This window comes from Numida meleagris, chromosome 5 (genome assembly GCF_002078875.1).
Source record: "Numida meleagris isolate 19003 breed g44 Domestic line chromosome 5, NumMel1.0, whole genome shotgun sequence".
In the NCBI taxonomy this organism is placed as follows: domain Eukaryota; kingdom Metazoa; phylum Chordata; class Aves; order Galliformes; family Numididae; genus Numida; species Numida meleagris.
This window is the reverse complement of record NC_034413.1, coordinates 32,766,936-32,786,653: the sequence shown is the minus strand read 5'-3', so window position 1 is coordinate 32,786,653 and position 19,718 is coordinate 32,766,936. Positions and strand designations below refer to the sequence as shown.

The window sequence follows — 19,718 nt, the reverse complement described above, 5'->3', positions numbered from 1 at the left end:
ACAGCTAGAGCTGCAGCAGAAACATAGCTATGCCATATTTCCAGCTGCATTTGATGGTCAGCACAGTTCTGATTGATTATCCCTAGCACTGCTATGTTCTGGGAATAGCCTTTCCCAGATACAGCCAGCAAACTCACAATGCTGCAGGCAAAGCCATTTTTTAAGACCCTGTGTCAGGTTTTGCATCAAATACAGAACACATCAAAACAAGGCAGCATGATTCTATAGAGATGCCAATAAAAGCGTCTCAAAATGCCATGATAATCAATATTTTTATGAGTAACGTACCTGGCTCTGACAAATGCAATTAGCAATCTCCCCTTCATTCCAATCTACATTTAATTTTCATAAAGGACTTCCCTTGGAAGTTTTTTTTTTTTTTTCAATTAACTCTATTACACAAGAAGTGGGAAGAAGCGTAGAGACTGGGCAAAATGAAAAAGGAAAGAGGAAATAATTCTCATTAAAGAAGTAATTGCTACACATACCCCTAGAGTGTATATATATCTATTCAACTACATATAGGACAAGCATACTATTGCTTATATTCTAGTCCCTTCTCAGCCAGCAAAACGAATCCCCCCAGAATCCTCCCCATTTCCAATGTTTTAAAATCACATGACAAAACTTTCTGCAAATACACTAGTTCCCTAAGCTTTTCCCTAAAATTAATTATATTCTGAATCTCATGATCTGCCTTCCCTATTCTGATCAAGTTTATGCGATCTTGGATTATGGATTTTGGATACAAGGAAAGCTGCTAAAACCTGCCTTTTACTCCCAGTTACAAAATTCTCATGTCCCAGCTAACGTATATTTGTAACAGCTACTGTGTACCTGCAGGGAACTGTTTTTTTGTTTTAAAAAAAAAAGCTCATCATTTTCAAGGTGATATGCTAAAATGTATGCAGTGTGCCCAAAGCAATATGTGTTCCTAACAACATTGCTGCATTAGAATGGAAAACTAAAGAACTAAGAATTACCTTAACTTTTCCTCCACTGACAATAGAAGGCAAGTGGGAATAACTGAGCAAGTCAAATGCAAAGCAGACAAGGAGACAAGGGACTTTGAGAACACTAGAATGCAGGCAGCAAGAAGAACATCCTTTGGACAACTGTTCTAGCGACTTGTTGATGAACAGAAACATGTAGTGTTTTTATAAAGGTGTACTTCTGGGCAAGAGGGTCTGCATCCCCAGTGCAATTCTCCAAAGTTCAGGACTAAATTTCCTGCCATCTCTGTTTCTAAATGTCTTTGAGTGGCACTGAAGGGGAGAAATGTAAGTCAGCTGTGCCATTCAACCTCTGCTCTGGTGCTGCAGGAGACAACTACGTGTACCCTACCACCTGTGCATGGAAATGAATGAAAGCAAGTATCACTACTCCTATGGGCAGATCTACTTTTGATTCAAGCTCACTCTCTGCTTAGCAAAACACACTGGAAACCTCCTTAGAATAACGGGTAATGTAATTCAAACCACATTAGACATTTGTACTCAGAAGACTAATCAAAATCAAGAACTGAGCTTCGGTTCTACCTGTTTAGTGGCCTCACTCAGACTCTGCCAGTTGAACATTTCAGTTCACACACAGCTGAGCACCTGAGTGCTGGCAAGGCCTCCTCATTTTGCGCTTTAAATTCTCCTTTGTGTCAATGCCTGTATGGTACCTTGACCACCATAGGAAGTTTCTGTGGCAAGTTCTGTGGCTTACACTGCTGCCAGCAGCTGGCACCTTGTTTCTTGACTGGCCTGTGGCTCCTTCCTCAGGCTTTCGAAGTACAACCGCTTGGAGCAGGGGTTTTCTTCGTGTGCAGGCTTTCTGGTGTTGGGGAACCCTGAGCCACTACTACAAGCAGAAATAAGTTATATCATCATTCCCTGTGGAATGCACACAAGGCTCGGATGTGGGAGAGGGGAGAAAAGCATTTCACAATCACATTTCAAGAAGAGGTGGGGTATGAAAAAAGTCCACCAAATTCCAAGTGGTATGGCTGGCTGGTATCCCTGTGGGTAGATTCCAGCTCAGGCATTCATATCTGTGGAAGAAGACTAATATTTGTTTTGAATGTATAAGCAGCATAGGGGAGGGCTTATATGGTGCAGATATAATAGCTCCAGGCAATTATACAGTTATAATTATTGTTATAAAATATATTATATATACAGTATTATAACTGTAATAATATAACTGTAAGCCTGATTAGATGCCATAAAAAAAACGTGCGGTGCAGTTCCTGATAAATTCTGTCATAGCTCCTCAAAATTGCAGGCCATTGGATAGGGACATATATTCATGAAATGCAAAAGGAGGAGCAATCTCACTTTATGAGATGTCTTATTGCAAGCCCCAGCTTGGCACCCGGCAGTGCTGCTGCTCTCATTAGCAGCCGCCAAAGAAGAAAAAATGCTGGCTGGGAAATGCATGGCCGCCTAATCCTGCTGGGGATGCCTCAGGGAGCCAAGACTAAAGAACATTGCTCTTTTCTGGCATTTATCCATTAGTCACACCTTCAATCAATATGAATAATCACAGCTCTTGGAAATCCCCACCACCTTCTCCCCACTGGGATCTGGTGGAGCAGTAAGCAGTACTGAAACTCAAATGTGCAGTGCTCACCCTGTAAACAGGAGGGCAGAGGACTGATTCTGTGTGTGAAAAGCAAGCTCAGGTTACAGCATGCCAAAATAGAGGACATCCAGGCGACAGAGGGCAACTCAGCCCTGCTGCAGGCAGCCATGAGCCTTAGCTTTGCCAGCAGAGTAGTGTTCACAGGATCTCTGCAGATGCCGCACTTTCTCACAAGCTCTTGGCATCTCTTTTCTGCTGCACGAGCACTTCCAAGCACTTAGGTACTTAAATGGGAGGAGAGAAGGGGATGAAGGAACTGTCATTGACAACTTGCCGTTGTCACTCCCAAGAGAGTGAGGTTGGGATGTAGCATCCCAGAAGGGCAGCCAACCTGCCTCAACAGCAATACTTGCTTCTTTCCAGGCATGTCCCTATGTCATTCACCATGTATCTACCTACCTATGAGATCTACAACCAAACAGCCTCCTATCATGCAAGATCACCAGCCTCCCTTGCACTGAACATGCCTGTGATGTAGACTAAGTCACATCCACATGAGATAGAAGAGATGCTGTGGAATTGTCTTCATTACTGCATTACTTGCCTTTCTTCTAATTCTGGTGGTGATTTTACATCACTGTGCCTTTGTATGGCTTGCATTTCTAAAAAGCTTAAAGAGCAGAAATTGCATCAAGTGGAACAATTTCACCTTCCCCTCTGGGGCAGATCTGCTGCACTGGTCACCATGATATCGGGATTTGTATCTCTTACAGATGTCTGGGCAGTTTGTAAGACATCAAACCACCACAGACTCAGCTCTGAATGCATCCTCTCTGGCACTATCTAAAGCCTAAGGCAATCAGATCATGACAGGCTCTGTTTCCTTCATTTTACTTCTTGCCCTGACTATGGCCCAAGCCCATTAGCAAAGTCCCATGGAAATATCTGAAAGCAACTGCACAGGTTCCTCATGGGCCCACCAAGGTAGAGCACGAGTGGAGAGCTACCAGCTTGGTCTGTCCCCACCAGGGCAGCAGTGACCTTCTCTAACTTACACTGAGCCTGCCAGATCTGAAAAGTGGACTTGCAAGCCAGATGGGGCCCCCAGAGTATACACACGTGGCTCTCCTCAAGATGCAGTCTTAAACTGTATGTCTCTTCAGCAGAGGATCATAGTAGATCTCTTTAAGACATCCAGGCTGCTCATTCCTTCAGTACCCTGTGGGTCAGCTAGCTGTAGGATTCTAAGACTCAGAAGAATCCTGGATGCAAGAACGAAATTGTAAGAAGTCATCGCATGAGGTGCTACAGACCCCCAGCTAACTCTTAGTGTCCTCAGGATCTTCCTTCCTTAATGCTCTGCTCCCTGCACTCACTGCTAGAGCTAGACTGACTCCTGGGAGCCTGGGCATATTTGAAAGGAATCTCACTCAGCTCTTGCAACTCAGGAAAGGGAACCTGTTTATTCCAGGCACATGCCACAGGTGTGGGTAGGTTGGCAAGAAGGACTCCTTGTGTATAGGAAGGGACTGGACTTCAGATGCAAGGTCTTCCAAGGATAATATCGCCCTTGTCTCTGCACAGCAGAAGCAATGGTCAATTTTCAGATGCTACCTTGGACAATTTTCCATAGAATAACCTAACCAAGGCTTCCTCCTGCAAGATATGGGAGTGTTGACTGTAGCAGCTACAGAGAAAATTAACTTGAGCAAGAAATGCCTGTCTTTTAACCTCATTCTTGGAAGTGACTGAACCACTTCAGCTGAAGTTTAAAAAGCCCAATTTGAGGCATGGAAAATTTTAGTTCTAACAGCATAAATCTGACAAAGGCACGCACAGCTCAAGCAGAGAAATATAATGGGAGATGTTAAGCAATCTTAATTATAAGTGAACACTGCTAAACCCTCCTGTGATGCAAGAGGCACCCAGCTGGGTCCTGTGTCTCTCTTCTCCTGCTTGGTAAAAAGAGCCATGTCCCCAGGCTCTCAGTTTTGGATGATCAGTCATTCATGACAAAGCTCCATTAACCAAACTGGAAAGGGGAGACTAAGAGCACTCAACAACAAAAGCAGAGGAAAACTTCCTTCAAATACACTTTTCACATGCAAGGAACACAGGCTGTCAAGGGAGATTCTTTGCTGGGTCTCCTGTCCTCAACGTACCTTGGCAGGTGTGGTTGTCTTCGGACAGAACAAGTCCCCTCGGGCATTCACACTGGTATGTGTCTTCCACTTCAATACACGTGTGGCTGCAGCCTCCATTGTTATTGTGACAGCCTTCAATTTCTGCAAAAGAAGGGGAAATCAGCACACTCTGCTTCTTAGGCAGCTGTCAGGGCCCAGGAGCATACTCCTGGCTGACTAACAAATAGCATGACCAGCACAGAGCTTGAAGGCAGCAGCACAGTGAGCTTGCTTTCAAGAAAATGCAATGGAAACTTATTTTCAGTTGTCCGATTTCCTTTGTTTGCCATTTTATCATGAAGTTAACAAGAAATTCCATGAAAAAGCTTACCAAATTAAATCATACGCTATAATTGACATACACAACGTGGCTGAGTAGGCAATCTTCAGCTTTGCCCTTTCTGGCTTCTGGGACATTCCCTTAATCTAAATTTTTATGTTGTTTCTTACTTCAAAAAGACAAGGGAAAACTTTCCCAAAACTTCTGCCACATAGGACCGTACCCATTTCTTAGTCACAGCAGAATTAAAGCACTGCGATTTGCAAGGCAGGTGTCTCAGGGAGGACAGACTCACATACAGCCAAGTTCCATCTCCAGCAGGGCACAGCAAAGAGAAGACACACTCTCTACCTGGGGTTTTCCCAGCTGTGATGGATGTAGATGTACCAGATACTCCTGCACTCCCTTTGTAAACTGAGGAGGAAACTTTGCTTGTAAGAGTTTACCAGAAATTCTGCTTGCTCAGTGCAAGTTAAAGGCTTGGCTTGTTGCCCTGAGGTGCATTATTACAGGAACAGAATGACGAAGTTCATGGTGTAAGATTGATTCTGCTCCTAAATTCCTTCTGTCTAAAGTGTGCAGCACAGCTAATTGGGGGATTTCTCGTGTCTTTTCTTACACTGTTGCTGTTCAGCCGAGGCAATTCTTTGCATGAAAATTCAGATTCTCAAAACATATTCCCAGCCTCTACAACTACAGAAAAGAGCCTGGAAAGATCATCCAAATAATACTCTGAATATTTGAAAATTTAAAGAAAGTAAGATCATTTTCAGTTGTTGCTGGTTTTATATTACAAAGAAAATAAGAAGGTAAATATCAGAATGGGAGGCAGTTGTTTTAAGTAACTTTCACTGCTAGATTGTTATTGCAACCCTTTGGGATGAACATTGTTAGATGTTCTCAGCAAAACAGGGAATAAATATAATATACACAAACCACAAAGACAAAACACGAGGGCTGCTCCGAAAGTAACACCTCCTGTTTTATTATGTTGGTCCACGACATCAGAGGCGGATGGTGGCGGTATGACAGTAGAGGCTGAACCTTCCTGCCAGTACTGTTATATGTTGCTGCCACACAACAGATAGCAGCAGAGAGGCAGTCGGACCAAATGAAGTCCAACAAGGAAGTACATATGACGCAAAGAAATGTCATTCATGTGGAAAAAATTACACCCACTGACATTCATCGATGCTTGCTGTACGTTTACGGAGACCAACCAGTGAATATGAGCACAGCGAGGTGGTACGTTTCAGCATTGGCAACAGCACTGTGAAAATCAAGATATGTCGAAACAGCAGGTAAAGCATTATGAAGGAAATACTGAGATACTCTTAACCCTACTCCATCTCATCAGTTCATGCAATCAAGCTAAATCTCTTACATTCATTCTTTTCAGCAACAGCTGTGAAGTGGTTCAAGTAAATCACATACTCCAATGGCTCACAAAGCTGAGGGCACATCTTTAGAAATAAAACTCACTAACAAGATTGTAAAAATCTCCAGCAGCAGTGTTAAACTCGTGGAAAGCACAATCCTTCTTACAGAAGGGGAAATTAAATGACATATCAAGGGTGCGAAAATCCAACTTTGGAAACAGCAAAAAAAAAAAACGAGTCTCCAAGCACAGACTATTTCAGCCCTCTTAGAAGTGTGCAGTGAGCAAGAATAAAAACTGTCGTGTTGCACAGCTGGTTTATGTGACTCTCCAGCAGCTCAGTGCTGGATGTGGAAGGGACCAAGCCCACAGATCACTTTTGGCCTCACACAAATTAACAAGCAGAGCAGGAGCACACTGCACAGCAGCTTTCCTCAGGGAAGTGTCATCTGGGTGACTGATGTTTTATTAACAGAGCTCGGAGAGGAGATTTTTCACAAAAGTGAAATGAAAGGTGGTTTGCTATCAAATGGGAGAAAAAGGGACAAAAGCTGCAGCTTGGAGCTATCTGTCAAAGTACCATAAAGAAGGGTGGTGTCCAGCCCAAAAATACAATGGCAACCCCTCTCTCCATCTCTGCACTATGGATGCCTGCCACACTGCAGCTTAAGTAAGGCTGCACACAGGCTGCAGATGTGTTCAGTTTTGGCAAATTGGTGGCTTGAAAGAAAGGCACTTTGTTAGCTATTAGTCTTGTCTAAAGCCCCACAGTATGTGAACATGCAAGACAGCAGCATTGTCTGTGAGGGCCACAGTGCTTTTCACAGCTGACCACAGAAAACATCAGGGAGCAGTCAGTTTTTGCTGGCTTTTCATATTTCTGCCCAAAGATTGTTGCACGTTGCTAGTGACAACAGCACAAAACAATACCTCAGTTTTTAAGTCCCTGCCGGGGCACCAGTCTAAACCCTTCAAGGATTTTCTACCATGCAGTGCCATCTCTGGGAGGGAGCTGCAGCCGTTGTTCATGGCAGACACAACTCACTGCTTACAAAAAAACAAACAGTCCAAATGCAGCCCTCATCTTAACACCAGCTTCTGCTCCACAGACTGGATCTCTCTCTCCTTGGTCTCTATTATGGGAAGCTATTAAATCCTCACACTCTATTCTAAAGTCATGACATTACCCTATGCCTAGTGCCACCTGTCAAAAAAGAGTAATGCTACATCTGTTCCTTCACCCCCATCATACAAATCTGCAGAGCCATATCCCAGTATCTCCAGCAATAACTGGCTCTCTTTGGAAAACCAACCTCATAGATCCACTGCTGCCTTTCCTCCCACAGAGATAAATACAAGCAAATCCTAACAGAAATGAACAAGGCAGAGAGAACGGCCAGGAGGCATCTCTCTGCTTGATTAGAAGGCTGTTTCAGTAAAAGAACCACTGGCAAGCACGGAAGCGAGAGGAATGATGTTCCATCCCAGCTTCAAGGAGCCAAGACAGAACTAGCACTGCAAGGGGAAGGGAATGATTTAATGATTTGTAGTGCTCCCAGCAGACTGCGATAGCTGAAACCTCACCTTCACAGGTTTTCCCGTCGCTTCCCAGGGTGCGTCCAATCCCACACTCACAGCGGAAAGAGTTCTTCAGGTTAACACAAAATTCACTGCAGCCTCCATTGTCCTGCTCACATTCATTTTCATCTGCAAAGAACAAAGTGTCACAATGTGTCTGCCTCCCGGTAAACACAGCTGGCAAAAAGGGGCTGCTGCTACGTGTGAGTGCTGGCTGGGCTGCAGGGTGGCTTTCCTGGGCTCATGGTATGCATCAGCGCAATCCCACTGAACATTACAGGCTGCTGTCTGCTGACAGTAGCAGTGTTTTGTCATGCTGAGTCTAACTCAGGAACAAAGCATACTTGTGAGGAAAGACTGAACGCTCACAGCAGCTGTTTCAGAGTAAAAATGGACACAGTCCCACTGGGAAATATCCGATTTGGTTCCACATTCTCATCCTAAACCATTTCCCAACCTGCTCACAAAGACATTAAAACAAAGTGAGCATGACCTTGCTGCCCAATAAAACTAGCTGAATACAAGAACCCATCAAAAATAAACCCTATCTATTTTTGTATCGCACCTGCTACTGCTACACGTGGCTAATTATCCTACAGCAATTTTAAATGTTTCAACCTTTATTTCAAAATAAAGACACAAGAATAAAAAAACACTGTAAACATATAAATGAAGCTGAAATCAAAGCAAAACATATAATGAACTCCATGGAGTTTTCCCAAGAAACATTTCTGAGCTGGCTGCATAGAGCCCCTTGGGATGCTGAGGGTATTTATTGATGGAAAAAGCACACAAGATGCTTTTGAATCTCTTGGTAAAGCTGTGAAAACTTCTAATTTTCTCTCTTTTAAAGGCTAAAGTTTGTCTGTATCCATCTTTTTTTTTGAAAGGTACTTCGTTCTCTGAGATTGCCATTCTTCAGCTCTATTTAATCTCTTCATAGAAAAAGTGAATCAAACAGGAGAGAGGAAGGTGCGACCACTGGTACTGCTGAGCCACAGAGCCGATGATTTCCCCTTAGGCAGGCCAGAATGCTGAGGTTATTAATCAAGGTTCACAGGGGGGTTTCACCCAAACAGCTCAGAAGCTACCATTTACTAGCTGTCAGAAGCCCAAAAACAAGAAAAAAGAAAAATCCCAAGTTAAGAGACAGGTCAGAGATGAGATTTCTTGGATAAAATTGGTCCCACACATAGACGGCATCTGCAGCTTGCAACTGGCGGTGTTGTCTCCTTCCACAAGCAGCATGAATTAAGTATTTTTATCCAAGGGAATGGCTGGTACCTAGCTTTGGGAGGGAGGAACCATGTTCAGCAGAGACATAGATGCTTCACTTTCCACAGTTGTGACATGTTCCATGCTTTCCCTTATAAAAATAGAACTAAAGCTGCTTAAAAACAGAGGGTGAAGAGGGAAAGGGCTACTGGCAAAGGCACAGAGATACTGCTAGAAGGTCCTAGAGCTTGGCTTGGTCAAGGGCTGTACCCAGCAGTACACCTTGCTGGTCCTGCAAACCCTGCAACACACAGCACATCTGTCTCTGCTGTTCCACACCAGCAACAACCAGCAATGCTGGGACACATGCTGGTTTTGTTGAGATTGGGCTGGGAAAGCACTAAGCTCATTTTAACTGTGGATGGATCCAGGTATTCAAGAGGTCAAAGGCAATGCACAGAGCTGGTAGATCCACGACAAAACCTAAGAGCTAATTTTAACCTCCATGTAAGTTTTCAAATGGAAATATAAATTGAGAACAGCAATTCTACTCTGGGATTCAAAGCATATAATACACTGAAGAGAAGTCTGCATAGTAAAGGAGATTTACAGAAACGAGCTGCTTAGCATTGTTGCAGCATCTCCAGCTCCCAGTGAGTTGGGAAAGGAGGAATAATCTCCACATAGCAAAGGCTAATACTGTTTCTTTGGAAGGTCAGCAGGATTGCATTCAAAGCAGATGTGATTGTGCAGCTAGCACAACAGAAAGGCATTAGAAGTTAGATTGTACCATATGACTAGAGGCTGCAGGCAGGTAAACCAGCGTGATTACTACAGAGGAGACAATGCCATCTGTTTATCATGAGGAGAAGCAGCAGAGCAGAAATCCTGCCCTGCCTGGCTGCAGAGAGATGAAGGTATCTCCAGCATGTGCAGACAGGCTCTGGACTCAGGACTCCTGTGTGCCTCCCTACCGTGGGAATTCCTTTCCTGAGAGCCTGCCACATATTTACTGAGTGCTGGTGCAAGGCAAGGGCACTTGTCCCTGGAAGTCTTGCAGAGAAGCAGCTGATAGATGCTTTTAATTAGCTGTGAGAGCTAAGTCAGTCACTCAGCTGGAGAGGTAGAGCAGCTTCAGCAAAACCATCCTGTTGAAAGCATGAGCAAGTGTAGATCTGCAGCAGGGGCAGGCTGCTCTATCCACAGATTGTAACCACCACAGCCCCTACTCTGATACCCACAGACATGCCCACAAAGTGTGAAGAAAAACCACCCATGCCTACTTGGTCAGCTAGAGTTTGCGTGGAAAAATCTTATCTGCCACGCAGCCTCCTGGACCAACTCTGCTCTCAACTTCTCCACCAAACCAAGTCTCAAAGATGAGATCCTACTTCCCCCAAATACTAGCGCTCCTTCCTCCCCTGACATCATCTTTTCCTCTCCATCAGTGTGGATCTGCAGGTCCTCAACAGCCACTTCCTTCTGGCCCCTCACACTGCCCCACAGTCTACCTTTCTAAGCCCACCCAGCACCACATGGATAACCACAGCTGTCCGTATCCTGAGGGGATATGATGTAGATCCCCTCAAATTCCTGAAGGTCACCTTCCCTCTCTGCTCTCACTAACGGCCTTCCATCCCTCCTAGACATGCTGGACTCTGGCAGAGCAGCCACCAAGTGCCAGACACTGAATACCACTGTGTCATGCTGCTGAAATACCTGAGGCTGTGCTGAAACCTACAATCCTTTTGCTTTTCTCCAACTCCAGGCCCTGGACAATGGCGCACAAGGAGGCTAAGTATGGTAAAGCCTAATGTGTAGCCTTAGGCCAGCCAAGAGTCTTGGAGGAAAGAGGCATTCAGCAGAGCGGCTGAGAGGAAATATCTAATGAGAGAGTGCAGAGCCCTCCCTGAATACCAATGAGGCTGTACCAGGATCCTGCAAAGAGACTGTGCTACTGGCTGCCCTCAGCATGGGCAACCTGCTGCTGGACCATGAAGAAAGCAAATCTAGCCTCTCCGCCTGCCATAGCTCTAGGGGCACGAAGGTATTCAGCTGTGCGATGTTGCGTATCGCCCCGTGTGGAGAGATCAGGAACCATTTACAGAATCAAAGACCTGTTCGAGGCAGCGCAGGGAAAATTCATGTCAGCATACTTATTCTTTTTATACTGCTTTTCAAGACCATAGATTGAAACGTGAGCAAGAAAAAACAAAAGGGAAAGAAAATGTCAGTAACTGATGCCACTTGTTTCTGCACTTACCAAGACACGTCTGTCCATCAGGTCCAAGTGTAGTCCCCAGGGAACACGTGCAGTCATTGGTGTCCAGGCAGGAGCCCTGGCAATCCACCACGTCACAGATGTCATAAAAATCTAGGGCACAACAGGAGCGTTTTCAATACAAACCACTTGACCACACACTGAAAATACTGTATTTGTACCATCACCTCTGCAGCTTGCAGCCAGCCCATCAGTCACAGACTTGTCCCACAACAAGAAAGCTGAACTGTTGGAAGCTGATCAGAGTCTAGTTTAATGTTTCTGGGTGAGAAAGCAAGAACGCAGTCAGACTCTCTGAGGAACATGGATTCTCACCACCTTTCCTGCATCACAAGGACAAACAGATTTCAGAAAAGCAACCGCTGCAGTTACTTACGCCCACAGTATGCATGGAAACAGACGCTGGGCTTTGTTAAATGATAGACATAGTACCCGCCCGGACACGCCTTGACGTCAATTGTGGTATTCCAAAGGCAGCAGTTCCCATTGAAGCTGGCACAGGCCTGACGTGAGACGATGCCATCCGACTCCCGGGGGTGGCTGCCGTTCAGCCAGATGGGAGCATGCGTCCCACAGTGGTTCTCAGGGATGCAGAAGGTAGGCATAGCGTCGCCAGCCATGCCGGTGAAGCGGTACCACTCCCCATTGATCTGGTTATCGCACGTGGGCTGGCCATGGGAGCCATTTATCTGATGATCGGTGTTCCTCCAGGGCTCATTCAGGCTGATGTAGGCAGAGCAGGGGTCCAGGGCTGAGGTATGCAGGAAGACACAAGAGAGAACATCTAGTAGATATCAAATTGAGTTGTTGATTTTTAATTGCAAGGGATACAAAATAATTTCTTTTTCTATTCCTGACATAATGGAATCATTGTGATAGACAGAGATCCCTGGGGTGAGAGAGCAATACCAGGTAACGACCTCATGGAAAATTCTCTGATGGCTTGACTCAAATGTCTTTGAAGAAATGAACTAACAGAGCTCTGACAACATTATGCAACAGTGTGACTTGGCCTTTAGCTGCTGTGGACAGTGACAGAAATATATACATATAAGCAAATCTGAGACCTGGGGAGCGATTTTGCCAGAGAAAATGTGTTCTGAGAGCACTGGATCAAGCCTAGGACATCCACCCATGAGTTAGGTGCTAACCAAGCACCTGTGAGCACCTAGTGGCACTGCCACATGCCTTGGAGAAGAGGACCAGAATTCAAACAGGTTAAGCAGCCTCTGAAAATCCTCCTACAGCTCATTTCAGCCTTCACAGTTGAGCTGTCATAACCACAGTTCAAGATCACCTGCAAAGCATCAGTTAAAACGCAAACTGCAAGGTATACAACCGGAATGCTATCTTTAAGATGCACAGAAAGAAAATATTCAATTATTAGATACCCGTATAAAGGCAAGTAATCTGTAAGTATAATTTAACAGCTCCTACTCATTTCAGGGCACAATTTTAAACAGATAATTATAGCAGCTGCTCTCTCAGATCACAACGGAACTGATCTATAGCCCAGCAGACTGTCTCTAACCGGGACAGGTGAGGTAGGAGAAAGTGGCCCTGCTCCATTTACCTGGACTTTTGTTCTTCATCATGTCTCATATAGCTCTGTACTTTCATACCAAGCTGAGACTAAAGAGATATAACTCAAGTCTGTACGCTCTGTTAAACACAGCAGTGGGGCTGTGGCAGTCCCCTGTATTTAAAGCTCCACTTAGATGTACCCTGGTCTTCTTCACCTTCTGTCGCCCACTTTCCCCCCTGCCAAAAGCGGCCCACCTTTATGATTTACAGCATCTACTGAGCTTTTGTGCGATTACATTGCCTCACTGCATCTGGCACAGCCTCCCCACATATTTTCATCATCTAAAATCTAGAGCACGTGAAGGTCTGTACAAAAAATGTTCAACTCTACTCAGTCATGTTCCTTGTAGGCCAGCAAACCCTCTTTGGCTCCGTAAGGGTTCAGATGTTTGTATGTAAATGGAGTGTTTGCAAAGGGCAAAATCTAAACACACAAACCTCTTGGTATGTACATGTCATGCTCGAGGAGCATGCCCCTTCTTAGAGGCCTTTCTAAACCTTATGCAAACAATTACATCAGAAGAACAGCACAGGGAGAAAAAAAAGAATTGAAGTGTTCATTACATTTTCAGCATTCTCCTCATTAACCCTGATTTGGCACCTTCCTCAGTAGAAGTCTAGGGGTTTCATTTCCACATACATTTAATATCCGATTAAGCACCACCCGTAACTAGCAATCCCCTAATAAGCAAAACAAATGCTAATATTGTCTTGAGCAAGGAGAATTGATTTCTGTTTGCTGGAATTAGGCTAATAAAACCAATCATTCTGATTAAAGCCTCTCAGACTGGAATACACTGTACTTTCCATGTCACATCTCAAGTTCTAAAATTGTCCTTTCATTTTGTTTGAACAACAGCGGGATGCAATCTGGGGGGACATTACGTTGTTTCTATTAAAATGGTCTGGATGTGGACAAACCTTGGTTCAGAATTTTGATTTGCTTCACTGGTTTTCAAGTGACAACTATATGTGCTTACGAAAATGGGCTTCAAGTCACCCTACTTGAGCTGTACCCTCTGTAAACATCTGCTCACTGACATGCTATCTTGTACCTTCTCATAAATATAACGTTTCTCTTGAACAAAACTGTTATGCCATCACCACCCACGGACATATTTCGTTTGGCCTCTAACGCAGTATAAAAACAGGAGCAGCTGATGTACCCACAAGAGTGCTGCAGAGCTGCAAGCCGGCACAAGGAGAAGAGGTCTGAGTTACACAGGGACTCTATAACGCAGCAATTCACAAGATGCACAGAGGAGCAAATTCACTCCCACCAAAAGCAGTCCTCAGGATTCCCAAGGAGAAGGGAGACTGCAGCAGGAGTCTCTGATGGGGTTCACCAGGCGGTTCTCCATGAGCTCTCTTTCCTGCCTCTCTTTGCCTCCCCCTAACCACAGGCAGCAGCAGCACTGTTTGATCCCACCCTCCAAGAGCTTGCTTGACTTCTCAGCGCAGTTAAAGATGGGTCCCGTCTCTTCTTTGTGCACAGCTGAAAACAGCTTCCTCAGGGCTACCCGCATTTGGTTTCCACAACATGATTTGGTATGGCCTAAGGGTGAGTCACTGACTAATACTAAATACTTCTTGTGTTAAAAGCCAAATGAGGCAAAGCAAGGAATGCCCTGTCGGTTTCCCAGCCGGGCAGCACCAAAAATACACACGCTCATTAGCTCTCATACAGTGTAATTAACTTTATGAGATATCCTTTGTAGATAGACTCTGCAAAGGCTCACTCAGGGAGATCACTTTGTCTCCTAAACAGACAGGAGATAATTTAAGGACAAAATTTACTGAAATGAAGATGCAATGGCTCAGAGGAAGCTGGAAGCAGGCACTTCAGGGGAATGAAATAGCACACCCTCCCATCTTCCATTTATCTGAGAGGTTCAGGCAGGAGTAAAGGGGAGGCAGATATGTGAAAAAGCAGACTTTGCTCTTTGGAACACCACAGACCATCACAGCCACCCTTGTACTGCCAAGGCTGCCCCAGGCCAACTTCCCTGCAGACATCAGGCACTCTTTGGCAGCACAGCTTACCAAAAACTAACTTGAGTTCTTAAGAAGGAACTCCACAAAAATGTAGGACAAACTAATCAGTCTCTCATCCGCTCTCCCCAGAGGCTGCAAACACTACGGTTTTGCACAAGACATACAATGGTCTCCAGTCCCCACCATTTCTCATTTTTCTTGGCTCAATTTTTTCCTCCCCAACGCCTTCTGCATGGCCGAAGTAATTCAGTCTGACAAGCACCAGCTATCAAGTAAAGCTTTTCCATTTGTAACCTTGATGATATCATTAGCTCTCTAGCTGACACGCTAGCACATATACTAGATGACAAATCAGGCTCTAGCAAGCATTCATAAGCCCACCATTCTGCAGAGATTGATCCTGTGTGCATTGTGTAACTCGAAGTCTCTGCTCTGGCACGAATAAGCAATGAAATGAGCAGCACTGCATTATGACTCCAAATTCAGTTAAGACTTGTCAGGGAAGTGAGCGAAAAAGTAGCTCAGTAGCTACTTGTGGAGTCTCTCCTTCTAAAGGAGAAGGAAATCTCACAGCACTTGGCAGTGAAGATTCTCCCAGTATGGAAGGCTTTGTGCTCTGCTAAGATCTTTCTGGTTGGAGGGAATCTCACACCACCTTCAAAGAAAAGAGATCTCTCTCACGTCTCACAGCCTTTCACCTGAGAATACCGATGCCCGCCATGGACCTTAAAGATGAGGAACGGAATAAGCTTGAAGGCAATGCCTCTTCACTCACCCATTGAAGACAATGGCTGCAGCTGGACAACGAAGCAGAAACAGAAAAACAAGTACTGGAACATCCCACTCAACCAAGGAACAGTTAACAGTCAAGTAACAGAGCCTTGAAAGACCTTGCACACACAACGTCTCTGCGCTGCCTTCCCTCCGCAGAGCTTCTGACCCCAAACCCTCTGAAAAGCAACTACGATAGCTGTCCTGGAAGTTTATCAGAGGAAGAAGCTGAAGGGATGTGGGATACAGCTCCAGCCTTGACCTTCAAGGAGCAGCTCTGCTCCTTACTGTCAACTTACTGATCGATCTCATGTTTTGGACTCAATTCACTATTGTTTTCTTGCCTGACTGCCCCACAGTGACACCTCCACTATCTTATCTGGAGAAGAATTCTAACCAGGGGACACCCGGACATCCCAAAGGGATGGAAAAGAAGAACAGATGGGTGCTTGTTGTTATCTCTGCTCCTTCCCCAAGTCATACAACTTCATAGCTCCCCCTCAGTGACAAAATGCTAGCTAAAGAGCTTTAACTACAGGAAATAGTGATCAAAAGGAGGAGAACTGAACATCCTGAGCAGAGACTGCAAATGAGTTCTGGGACTTAGGCTACAATAGGAACATCACTCATTGTGATGGAATGGTGTCTCACAGGGAAGTAAGCTGTTCCTATGCTAGGCAAAGACCCTTTCCACTTCTGATTACGTAACCCAATCACTGCAGCAAGATTATCAAGCAAGACTAAGACATCTTTCTGTAGTAATCTTAAGTTTTCTGTCTCAGTAATAAAAGCAAGAAACCAAACAGTACTGAATTAACTTCAACATGAGACTGAGCAATTGAGGACCTCTGCCTTACGTGTTGAAAGGCAGCTAGGCTAAGTTACAGGTCACAACTTCATGCTGTCTGTAGATGAGATGACTGTGCTAGTCCTCAGCTTACTGAAACCTCTTTCTACCAAAGCAAACCAAGCACCATGATTGTCAACAAGATATGCAAAGAACAGAGTGAAGGAACACAAAGGGATCCTTCTAATTCCACTAAGATGTAACTCCTATTACAGAGAACAGACAAAGCAGAGCTTTTAAACATATATGTACATACATACATCCATACATACACAGGTCTCTCCCTGTTTACAAACGGGTTGTACGGTTTCCCCCAGGAAATCATCTGCAAGCTCTCCATCCACAGGAGTAAAGCTAAGCCTACAGCAATTGCACAGTCAAGCAGTTTTCCCACTTCTCTTACACCCCACATTTCTGCAGTGGGCTGGTGCAAGGGAGAACATCAAGACAGATGCGCTTGCTTCAAATCCCAGAGGGAAAAAAATGGCTTTGTTCTTTTCATCTTGAATTTGCATGAGACACGGAGTCAAGTATTTGACTACTTTGTGGAGACAGGCCACCTGCACTGTACGCTATAAAACCTTCTCAATGGTTTCTCTCTGTGTTTCCCTTGGCAGTATAGTGCAATATACCTTACACCCCAGCACTGGGGTCTTTCTCAGTAGCGAATGACTCCAGCGAACAACAAAAGCTGCTTTATAAATGACTGTTGTTGCTCCCACCACCAACACCAAAAATATTTGTGGTTGTATCACACTGACAGCCTACAGCACCAGGAAAGTTTTTTCAAACACAGGAAAGGAGAAAAAATTCACTATGCAAAGCTAGTATGGCAGATAACCCTCAGAAGGTGATTATGTGAATTCCCAGAAGAGAAACTAAAATTGAACACAGAATAATACAGTGAGGCACAGGAAGTTATATTGTGTCATTTTCACTCACAGGTTGATTCATACTTAAGTTCTTGGGTAAATAAAACTGACAGCTTTGAATTGAATTTTCTGTTTGTGTTAGAGGTACGTGCACTTCTCTCCGAACCATTTTATTACTAGCTGCTTTTATCCTGTAAGTAGTATATTAGGATTGACACAGAAGTATTTTGACACATGTAAGTGACTAGCAATTAACATATGGAAATAAATTGCATCGTAGCAGTTTTAAGCCTCAACGATCTCATAAACAGTCTCTTTTAAGTTATCTATAAGGAACTAAAGCCAGAGTCGCCCCAGCATTCCCAGAGATGACTCTACCCTGAATTACTGTAGCTGCCTAATACAAGAAAACAGTACAAAGTTGAAGAAGAAGGAAGCACACTACATCTAAACATCTTTTTGATCCACAGGAAAGACAGATTGAGTCTTCCAGAAGAAGCACCAGCTGAGGCAACTCTTCTATCAGTGTTTTTTTTTTTTTTGCTATGCAAGTTACTTCAGGTGACATACGTAGGCCTGGTTCCACCAGAAATAACACTATTCTGTACTGGAGCAGAACACTGCGAATCTCTGCCTCAGGGGACCGGAGCAATTATTCCTGAGGGTGAAATAAAGTCTGCTGCAAACAGACCCTCCAAGAGACAAAAGAAGTCCAGAGGAGCACCCTAGGGCCTACACTTCCTAGGCAGACCTGACAAATCTGTTCTTTCTGACCTCCATTTCCTCCCACCAAAGATGAGCAATCCTGACTTCCCAAGCAGCAACAAGAATGAGGATCAAAGTAGTACTACTTAAAACTGGTCATCGGTGGAGGCTGAAAGATATGAAGAGAAAATTAATACCAAAACTGAGGGCTGGGATTTTGTTTTGGTACCTAACAGACAGGAGTTCCCACTCTTGCTGCTAAGCTTAGCTATGTCTATTCTTAATGCCATAAATGGTGCACATGGTGTAGGTGGCAACATTTCTCAGCTCTCCCAGAAATGTGGGGCTTCACTGTCATTACAGAAAGAATTCATACTCTTCAAAAAACGATCTGGGCTGGAAAGTCTTACGCTATATGAAACAGACTAACAAATCAAGATGCTTCATCAGTGTTTGCTGAGACCGGCCTTTTCTCAGCCACCAATGTTTGATGAAAAGTGTGCCAAGAAGAGCTGCTGGGCACGGGCAGCTTCTGCAGCCTGCCCAGAAGGAAGAGCTAATCAGCACTTCCTGCACCAAGAGCAAGAGCAGCTCAAACACACGTGACAGGACCCTTGTCTGCGATTGATTTGAGGATGTATGTTCACAATAAGCCCAGACAGGCAGCTGAGATGGATCGCAGGAATGTCAAGGACTTTGAGATAGCTCTTGTTTCTGTAAACAATTTGTCCCAGGACACAGTCCCAAGGGGAAGGGCTGTTGAGATCAGAGAGGGAGCACAAGTTTGGTGAAGTACGAGCAAACTCAATAGACATAAAGCACAAAAGCCATATTAAAATGAGACAAGTACACAACTCCCAGTGCATAAGAGCAGTTACTCCCCTTCCCTTCCTGAGCCCCCTGATGTTGAACTTGGTGTTTAAGAAAGTTTCTCCAAAAGTCCTACAGTACGCAGTGTTTTTTCCATGACTCCCAATTACCATATAGACAGCAAACCTGCAATTATATAACTCAGGCAGAAACAGGCAGAATCCATCTTTTACAACCTTACAGGGACACAGCGTCACATCAGCTTCTCCAATAGTCCAGGGTTTTGATACTTTGCAGGTTTAGTTTCCATTTCTGTATTTTATTTCTCACCCTTTTTATGTCAATGCAGAAATAAAACCAATTTTAAGAGCAATATGGGAACAGGTAGAAAAAATATTTTAGATACAACAAAAATTAACCCTCATGTGAAAACTAAATTGTCATACAATGTGGCAGAGGAATGCAGTTTCCATTTACAATTCCACACTCAAACACAGCATAGATCAAATAAACTGCTCCACCAGTTTAGAAAGGTGAGGCAAGCTTAGCCAGCTTTACTTGACTGATGCAGTACAATGATTTGACAGCCAAAACGCAAACAAACATCAGTGTAAGAAGCTGCAGCAAAGTGATCATCACTGTGACTAC

At 44.4% G+C, this 19,718-nt stretch overlaps 1 protein-coding gene across 3 annotated transcripts in view; it reads right to left on the bottom strand.

Annotated features, from left to right (window-relative positions):
• OIT3 (oncoprotein induced transcript 3) overlaps positions 1 to 19,718 on the bottom strand; it is a 30,066-nt gene that overhangs the window by 9,584 nt on the left and 764 nt on the right. For 2 of the 3 annotated variants that reach the window (XM_021399958.1, XM_021399957.1), the window contains exons 1-5: positions 15,841 to 19,716; positions 11,863 to 12,237; positions 11,469 to 11,579; positions 7,997 to 8,119; positions 4,734 to 4,856 (exon numbers count right to left, since the gene is read on the bottom strand). In XM_021399958.1, the coding sequence (XP_021255633.1) occupies positions 4,734 to 4,856; positions 7,997 to 8,119; positions 11,469 to 11,579; positions 11,863 to 12,237; positions 15,841 to 15,904 (796 nt within the window). In that variant the 5' untranslated portion in view covers positions 15,905 to 19,716. Of the gene's footprint in view, positions 1 to 4,733; positions 4,857 to 7,996; positions 8,120 to 11,468; positions 11,580 to 11,862; positions 12,238 to 15,840; positions 19,717 to 19,718 lie in introns of those variants that run through there. The other variant, XM_021399959.1, reaches the window with a different exon arrangement.